Raw genomic sequence first — 9,640 nt, 5'->3', positions numbered from 1 at the left:
TAACCTGGAAATAAAGCGACGCCAAACTAAAACAAATAAATACCGCTGCTGCAGCTGTAAATACACTAAGTCCTCACAAAGCTGGGTTTCGCACAGGGGGCTGACTCTGACAGATGCGGTCTGGTTTTGACGATCTTTATCCGGGCAGGACAGCTTTCACCCCGCATCGTATCGGACGCCCTCAACTCGACTGACCTGGATGTGAAACTGGAATAAAGGCCGTGCCTCGCTTTATTTTGACAGACCGTAACAACCCTGCGATATAAACGGGATGGGTGCTGCATCAGCGGACAGCTAGCCTACTTCATCCGCCGGCGATTTCGCCCTTATCCTCTTCTCCTTTGGTTTCTTCAGCAACACATGCATCGTAGAAAATGAACGGGCTTGGAGGTGCATCTCTGGCCGGCTGAATTAGTCGCCTTGCATTGTGCAGAATGGAAAACAGGTGCCAAGGGGAGCAGGAAACAATGTTGTTATTAGCCACTTAGCTGACGTTAGCCAACCTAGCCGTTAGTTAACGCTTACTACATCAAATTAGTGGGCTGAGTTAGCCGAGCTAACTCAGCCCACTAATTTAAATAGGCACACACATTACTCTGGCTTGTTTTCTCCCTAGCGCTAGCTACTTGGATAGATTTACTTAGTGACAGGCTTTTTCCAGTGACACACGTTTTGCTTTCAGCGCTTACCCCTTTTTCGGCTGTGAGCGAAGCTAGCTAGCTAAACCAGCTGTGTTTGCTGTGGTGTCACTGCTGCCCGTTGGCTGCAGAAGTCATTTTGCAAATATAGGTTTACAACTGTTTTAACTGTCAAGCGGACGACATCCATGGCTCACGAAGCGTTCCCCCTGCATTTTCTGGTCTGGAACAATCAGTATCTGGAGCTCGACCGAGAGCTGCAGAAGAAGGAGGTAAGTGAGGAGGGTTAACTTTTCAGCTGGTGGTTGGTTGGGGTTTTTTTTCTTTTTTTTCTTTTTTCGTTTTTTTTTTAAACAGATGTGTTCGTTATGTCGCATTGCATTGCGCTGATGCCACTTGTGTGTTCGGTTCTGCAGGAGGATGTGGAGCGCCCGGACCCGAGGGGACGCACCCCGCTGGAGCTGGCTGTGTGTCTGGGCCACCTGGAGTCAACCCGGGTGCTGCTCAGACACACTGCAGACCCGACACATTGCAACGCACAGGGCTGGACCAGTGAGTTGCTCCGCTGTGGCTCTCAGTTTCCGGTCCCGAGGCCGCAGCCACGGTCATTAAAAGGCGGATGTATGTTTCAGTCTTGCAGGAGGCGGTGAGCACCGGGGACCCCGAGCTGGTTCAGCTGGTGCTTCAGTACAGAGACTACAAGCGTGCCACTGAGAGACTGGCGGGCATCCCGGAGCTGCTCAGCAAACTAAGACAGGTGAAACAGCCTCTCAGTGGGCCATCTGATGAAAAGTTCTGACACCTTACCTGTTGCACAGAGCAACACAGCTGATCTTCAACCACTCCCTCAAAGCTTTGTTGAAGATGTGTGGGAAGGTTTTTATTTCAGCGGGGTCACCGGATGTTACCATGTTGTGTGTGTACACAGGTCTCAAGCTTTATTAAATCACAAGTGTAGGAAAACATGGAAGGTGTTTTGCTTTACTCTGAGTAAAAAAAACTTTCCTTGGTGTCTTCCAGGCGCGGGACTTCTATGTGGAGATGAAGTGGGAGTTCACCAGTTGGGGTGAGTGTGTTTCATCAGTGTGTTTTCCCACAGAGGTCAGTTTCAGCACCACGTCGGTTGGACAGCTCCCCCAGCAGCAGCTGTCGCTCAGCAGACCTTGATAGGCGTACTGTACGCGACTGTCCACTCTGGTCAGTTTGAAAGAACAGGGCCGGCTGATTTCAAATTGTGACCCACCACAAATTCTTGCTACCCTGTTATCTGAAATGTATTTGACAGAACTGCTCAGTAAAATAATGTGGTTTCCGTTGTTTGGTTCACTTTGCCTTCTCTAATCTCCAGAAGATGCTCATGTAAAAAGTTAATTACATGTTGCCGCTTAAAGTTTTAGTATCATTATCAACCAGTATTTACGATAAAGATCATAATGTATATAATCTCAATGCCTTAATGCTTCTTAGTGTATATTCTTTACAATAGCTAATGACTTCCAGCAAGAAATTTGTGAGCCACTGTTACACGACTAATGTCAACAATTTCACAATATACATGTATCAGTCAGTTTTGTTAATAAAGAATTGTACGACTGGAATTGAATAATTTTCTCGTGTTGGGTAAATAATTTAGTACTACATTGCATAATAAAAAAATTAAATAGGCTTTTTCTGGTTAGAGTTTGCTCTTACTTGTTTTGTATAATTACGAAAAGAATGAATACTTTGGGTATTTTAACTGTTAGTCAGAATACAACCAGCATTTTTTTAAGGCATCACGTTTTTTAATTTGTGATGGTTAGTTGTATGATCAGTGAATTAATTGATAATGAAAACAATGATTAATTGCATATGTAATGTATAAAACTAAATTTAAATCTTCCAGGAAAAATGTTTCACCTCCCCATGTGAACCTGCTTTTCTTTCCACTGTCCTTTGCCCACCCCCTGTTTGGTTACCTCCTTCTCTTTGCCTCTTTGTCTCCTGTCTCTAAAATGCCTCTTAACTCTCCTCTCAGTGCCCTTGGTGTCAAAGGTGTGTCCTAGCGACGTCTACCGGGTGTGGAAGAGTGGCTCGTGCCTCCGCGTGGACACCACCCTCCTGGGCTTCGAACACATGACCTGGCTGAAAGGGCGACGCAGCTATATCTTCAAGGGTGGGGGTGCGTACCATGTGCTCCGAGAACAGCATCACATACATACAAATAACTGAACGGCTGAGGGTGATGGAAAAACTTGACTTGGCCTCCGCCGTGAAAGAATCAGAAGCAACTCTGCAAGAGGCTTCAATGCGTGTTTTCCAGTTTCCGAACTAGGCCCTTGACGGCGAAAACACCATGCTTTGCTACCAACTTTTTCTGCGCCTCTTAGATGACGGGGCGGTGGTGATGGAGGTGGACCATGAGAAGCAGGTGGTGTACACGGAGCCGCTCGTGTTGTCCCCCCGTGACGCCCCCTCCCTCCTGGCGGCCATGCAGCCGTCGCAGGAGAACACGGCACAGAGACTGACGTCGCCCATTGTCTCCACGCACCTCAACACACGCAACATTGCCTTCGAACGGTAACAAGCACAACCTGCACAACCTGTACACAGATATGCAAACCAGAATCACTTCATCGAGGTCACACTCGATGTGTTTGTGTTTGCAAGCCAAGTGCACATATCTGCTTCACTTTGAAAGTATTCACAAAGTATTTTATTAGTTTGGATTCAATGGAGTTTTTTTTTTTTTTTTCTATTATGTTTGAGGCTTTCCACCCTGTTTAGATATGAGAAAACTTTAAATCTTGTAATGTAAATTGGCTTGGAAATTTTCCCCACATTTTCAGCTAAACCCTCACCATAAAAAGTTTACATCACAAAAATGAAACAAATTTTTTTTGCTTAGGAACAAGTCGGGAATCTGGGGCTGGCGTTCTGAGAAGAGTGAGGTGGTCAGCGGGTACGAAGCCAAGGTAAGTGACCGCCGAGCCAACCTAGTTCAGACGGTTTTTCAGAGGTAGTAAAGCTGGCTGAAACACGTACTTCAGACCATTTGGAAGTTTAGTAAGATTTTCATGTGGCTATTAAATAAAATAGAAGTAAAATATGCTGTTTGAGCTCATTATCTACCACTAAGAATAAAACCGGCCTAATAGTTTTGAATACTTTTTAACAATATGTCTGATTTACACAAGGAATAATGTATCTGAATCCCTCCACACTCAGAATCCTAATCCTTACACGAAACAGAAGTTTTACCTCCCGTTGATTGCACTAATTAAACATTTTAATAGCCTGAGGGAGCTTTGATACAACTGAGTGTTTTGAAAAAAAAGTGAGAGTTCTTCCTTTTTGTGTGTCAATGTTTCCAGGTTTACAGTGCTACCAATGTGGAGCTGGTGACTCGGTCAAGGACGGAGCATCTATCAGACCAGGACAAGTCCAGAAGCAAAGGTGCACACAAACACATATTTGTAGTGGTAGGAAAGCATTGCAGGTGCTGCAGCTCTTCACCTGAAAACCACTGTTTATAGGCCAGAAAATAAAAGTTCTCTCCTTAAAGAGACAATCTGGAGTAAAAATAGAACAAATGTGAGGTTGTTGATGATGATGATCTCTCCACATCGTTCCCACTCAGGCTCAAAGACTCCTCTGCAGTCCTTCCTGGGGATTGCTGAACAGCACACAGCTCACAATGGGGTAAGAGTCTCCGCAGTACCTGCGCATCACATCCACACACACCACCCACACCACCTGCCACCTCCTCCTTTTGATAAATAGCATCTTATAGCACTCATGGCTGCCTCTTGGCATTTCTGTCAGTGTAATGTGTCCCAGTGTGCCAGTCCTCACAACCCCACGGCCATCACAGCTGAGGAGTACTTCAACCCAGAGTTCAACCTGAATGGCCGGGACATCGGACGTCCCATCGAGCTCACCAGCAAAGTCCAGAGGTGTGGTGAAGTCATGACAACGTACAGGCCCAGCAGAGATGTGTGCTACCAAATGGGCAACACATGAATGACCAGAGCGTTACACGCTCTCTGCCTCCTCTCCAGGTTTAAAGCGACCCTGTGGCTGAGTGAGACTCACCCTCTGTCCCTGGCCGAGCAGGTGACGCCCATCATCGACCTCATGGCCATCTCCAATGCCCACTTTGCCAAGCTGCGTGACTTCATAACCCTGCGCCTGCCGCCAGGCTTCCCTGTCAAGATAGGTGGGTGTGAGAAGGTCAACTCAGTGTGGGTCGTTTCCTGTGGGTAGCTAGGTGGATGTCTTGATGTTATTTAACCGGGGTTCAAGCCCACATGCTGATCGAAACACTGATTCCAGGCCACCTCCAGGCCTGTTTGTCTGGAGCCGTAGGTGTGGACTACAGCTGCAGCTTGACATTGACAAGTTAGAACTAAAATAATGAAAAATTAAACACAAATTTTACAATTTTTGGCATTCATGATTCTTCCTGAATGCTTTCTTCGTAACTGGCCACCGATGCTGCAGCGATAATCAGCGATTTAAATCAGTCAAAAAGAGAGGAAAAAAAAATGCTGATTGTTTAGTGGTTATGCCTCCTGTTTTTCAAGCCATTCCCGTTGAAGAGGCATGTTCACAATGCCGGTCACTAAGACATTGTGTGAATTCAACTCGCTGCCTGTCTTCCAGAGATTCCCCTGTTTCACGTGTTGAATGCCAGAGTGACTTTCAGTAACCTGTGCGGCTGCGACGAGGCGGTCAGCTCCGTGACGGTTCACGAACCAGAGAGCTCTGGAGAAGCTGGTAACTGTAGACTCACACACACACACACACACACACACACACACACACACAGACATGATTGAAAGAATGTGAAGCATTGCTCAGGGTCTATCTGGATCACCTACTCCTCCCGGGGTCCAGCAATCAAACATCAGCGAGGTGCTGACTTGCTTACAGTAACCTGTAATGGACAGAAATCTAAAACTGACATTTTTACACTAAACAGTATCAATTATAATATTTCTTTATCATTTAGCATTTGAGTTAGAGAAGAAATGGCATGGCGACTGGTATAGTTGTTGCCAAACAGAACACTGGCTCACAAGGGGGTTTCTGAGACAATATTCATGTAACTTCCAGCTGCGGTAACGCTGTGACCCGTCTTCACCCAGGTCAGTCTCCCCCTCTCTTCAACTGTGAGGTGGACCCCTCGGTTTTCGAGCCCCCTCCGGACTACACCACCCTCGGTCCGGGCCGCAGCGAGCCAATGAGGGACGAGGATGACAACCTGCTGCAGTTCGCCATCCAGCAGAGCCTACTGGACGCCGGCACGGAGAGCGACCAGGTCAGAGCAAGGCCTGTTACCAGTCTGCGTCAAAGAATTCATATTTCGTTGCATCATTCACTCTTGCTTTCGGGCATTGACCCAGGTCACAGTTACATGTCAGAACAAAATGACACACTGTACTGGTCACTGACCGTCCCTGCAATACGATGTCCCTACAGGATTCCCTTACATCCAAAGGCAGTTGAAACACTTATGTCTGCTTTTTTAGGTGACCATCTGGGAGGCCCTGACCAACAGCCGCCCGGTGCCCCAGTCTCCACTATACGAGGAAGACTCTCAGCTGGAGAGGTGAGCTGACCTTCACACTCTACCTGTCTCGCTTCCTTTTCCTGGTTGGTTCATTCTGCTCAAACTGGAGGGAGGACTCGAGGTGAACTCTACTGTTAATAGAGTATATCAGTGGTTTTTTCGGTCTTGAGTAATAGTCTCCATGAATTCAGTGGTCAAGCAAAGAAACCACAGAGACAGATGAGCAGGTAAATATATTACATTGATTTTTCACATTTCTGATACTCAGTATATCTGTTGATAAATATTAATTATTTTCTATGTCATTTATATGTATATATATATTTTTTTTTTTGATGATTATTTTTTTTCCAATTCTTGTACTTTGCAGAACTATGAACAGAATAACAAAAATGAAGATAAGGAAAAGAAAGGATTGTTCAGAGTTTATTGTAAATAGGAGCATTTGTATTGTGTATATAATTCAGTCTTATTCAGGGGAAGCTCTGGCTTGTGAAGTAATTTAATTAAGGACTTCTAAATAGAGTTCAGTAATTAGCTCTTTCTCTCCACCTCTTGGGAACAGCGACTCCCAGTCATCCTGTAATGAAGCCCAGCAGTGAAACTTTCCTGTTAAGATACTCTTCTTTGTTTAATAATACTTCAGTTTAAATCTTAATACCACGGATTTCTTTCTTTTCTCAGGGCGATTCAGGAGTCCCTGTCCATCTCACTGGCCAGCAGAGAGGGAGAAGACACGTCCGACCCCAGCCAGCCCTCCTCCGTCTCCCCGTTGGACCCTACCTCCAACTCCCCGATCTCCTACAGCGCCGTGACTGATCCCCGGTTGTCAGGACAGTTGGGTGTGGCGACGAGCTTCGACGAGCAGCTGCGCATCGCCATGGAGCTGTCGTGCAGGGAGCAGGAAGAGATAGACAGGTGAAGCAGGAGGAATACAAAGACAAATATGAGCAGTCTGCCATGCATTAGATTACCTGAGACAAAAACATCACATTCGAATCAGCTCGACTTAGTGGTTACTGCTCGACAACAAGTGCTTGTTGTTTTCAGAAGTTTTGATTTTGTTTGTGTCGCTCTTGTGAGTAATTTTTAGATGCACGAGAGCCAAAGAGAACTCACAAGGAAAGCAGGGAGAAGATGACGGTCCATTCATCCGTTATCTATACTTATCTTTATCCAGCTTGCCAGTCTATCCCAGGGATAATGTGCATGTCGACAGTCATTCACACTCATAATCTCGCCTGTGGACCCGACCTGTCTGTCTTTGGTATGTGGGAGAAAACCAGAGCACCCAGAGGAAACCCACACGCCACTGCACCACCATGGTTACAGATGAAAAATTAGAATAAAGACATTTTTTTTATCATGGCATGTATTAGAAAGCAGTTCACAGACTGCATTGTGTGGGCTTTAGAGAACTTAGGCTCCCTGCTTCTCCCCCAGCTCTTCCATCTCAGACTCTGTTTTAGCACAGCAGGGAGACAAACGACATCTGTGACACAGCGGGGTGTCGAAATCTCCCAACATCCAAATGCAAGGAAACAAACTCTTTGTGTCATCGCTTCACGCTGTTAGTTGTGCACATTAATGAGGAGGTGGTGCAACGAGGATGAGGTCACAACTGGAGCTGCAATGATGACGCAATTACTCAGTTAGTCGATTGAAAAAATATTTATCGGCAACTGTCTTGATAATGAATTGATCGCTCCTGTCATTTTTCAAGCCATAATGCCCAACATTTGCTGGTTCAAGCATCTCAGATGTAACAATCTGCTGCTTTTCTTCGTCTTATGATGGTAAACTTAATATCGTTTGGGTTTTATACTGTTGGTTAGTCAACACAAGAATTTAGACGTTGTAACTTTGGAGTCTTGGAAATTGCTCTTTTTATTTATTTATTTATACAATTTGTTTTGACATTTTATGGACTAAATCAGTGGATTAATCAATTAACGGTTATCTGCAGCCCTATTAATGACACGCGTGAGTAGACGAGTTTGAGTAGCCCTGGTATTTGTGATGTTTGACAGTCAGGCAGTGGCTGAGTAATTATCGACTGATTGGCTAAAGAAGTCAGATTTGTTTGTGATATTCTGGAAACTTGAAACGCGAAATTGGAAAACAAGATACTTGATGAATTTCAAGTACAGTGTTGCCCTCGGTCGCTATAATCTGTGACTAGGGTTGAATACTGTGAAACTGAGATTAAAGCATTTAATCAAATAAAATAAAATTGAAAATAAACTCTACTAGAAAAAAATACCTGCAGGAACCCGGTACTTTTAGCGCATCTGTTCTTGTGTGTCCGTTTACTGGAGCTTATCTTATTCACTGAAACATACAAACAACGCCTTCTCCAAACCCCATTAATGCTACCATGCGACTATTAGACTATGGTAGCTTACTATACAAACTTTGCAAATGGTTCAAATCCCATACTCATATTGCAGAGCAGCATTCATCAACAAGTGTGTCAGACAGACAACCTGAAACAACCTGCCAACATTGCTGTGTGCAACAGACTTCCCCTCCCTGCCATTGCACACAGTAAAACCCTCAGGTCAGCACTATAAACATGGTCAGATGCTCCCATATACCGTTCAGAGGAATTAAAACTGATATGCTGCCAAATCAAACCATTCTGTAACGTTAGCTTTTTGTTTATTTTAACTTAAAATGTTATGTACAAATATGATCAAACGGAGGAATAACATCATTAGCTGTTGTTCGTTGTTTGAAATAAAACTTCAGTTATGGTGAGGAAGAGTAATCTATTCCTGTAAAGCGGTAATTTTAATTCATTTTAATTTTAATTTTTGTCTGACTGGTGACCTTTTATGTCTTAATGTTTGCCACAGGAAGCAGAAGGAGGAAGAGGAGGAGCTGGAGCGGATCCTACAGCTGTCACTCACCGAGAAGTAATGTCACAACAACAGCAATGGAGTCAGGTCTTCATTCGGGGAAATATCCTCTTAATTTATTCTGTTTTATTTTTATTTTTTAAATCCTGAGACATTAAGTTATTAAAGAAATTATTTTATTTGTCTTTCGCACACAAAGGCTGCTACGGGAGAGCGTAAAGTACCGGAATATAACAAATGAGAATGAGTGTGAGGAGAGAAATGAGAAGAGGTACTCTGAAACACACCACAGTAAAGGAGGAGACAAAAGGGAGAGTGTCTTTGTTTTTCTTTTTTATTGAGTATTTTTCACAGTCTTGCTGTCTTCATTGAGTGATAAATGATCCTTAAACTTTAAACCTATAACATGATCCATGATAATGATGGAAAAATATGAAAATACAATCTTAATGGAATAACTTATAAAAAATATGATTATAACATTTGAAACATTTATGTTGGCTTACTCCTATGTGTGAAAAATAAAGAATAATGATCATCCTGGATTATGGTCATGTTTGCTTCTTTACTTTTTATGAGCAAAGAAA

General features: G+C 44.1%; 1 protein-coding gene across 1 annotated transcript; it reads left to right on the top strand.

Moving 5' to 3' along the window:
• The first annotated feature begins 59 nt into the window (after positions 1-59).
• ankrd13d (ankyrin repeat domain 13 family, member D) lies at positions 60-9,591 on the top strand. Its single transcript, XM_040120409.1, has 16 exons — positions 60-910; positions 1,055-1,190; positions 1,271-1,395; positions 1,659-1,704; positions 2,656-2,799; positions 3,008-3,197; positions 3,526-3,592; positions 3,992-4,073; positions 4,258-4,319; positions 4,443-4,573; positions 4,679-4,836; positions 5,283-5,396; positions 5,768-5,940; positions 6,152-6,231; positions 6,877-7,110; positions 9,051-9,591. The coding sequence occupies exons 1-16, from the start codon at positions 827-829 to the stop codon at positions 9,112-9,114; spliced, it is 1,890 nt and encodes a 629-aa protein (XP_039976343.1). The 5' UTR covers positions 60-826; the 3' UTR covers positions 9,115-9,591.
• The last annotated feature ends 49 nt before the right edge of the window (positions 9,592-9,640 follow it).

Source organism: Xiphias gladius, chromosome 23 (assembly GCF_016859285.1).
Source record: "Xiphias gladius isolate SHS-SW01 ecotype Sanya breed wild chromosome 23, ASM1685928v1, whole genome shotgun sequence".
Taxonomy (NCBI): Eukaryota; Metazoa; Chordata; class Actinopteri; order Istiophoriformes; family Xiphiidae; genus Xiphias; species Xiphias gladius.
The sequence above is the reverse complement of the archived record's forward strand: the minus strand, read 5'-3'. Positions and strand labels throughout refer to the sequence as shown.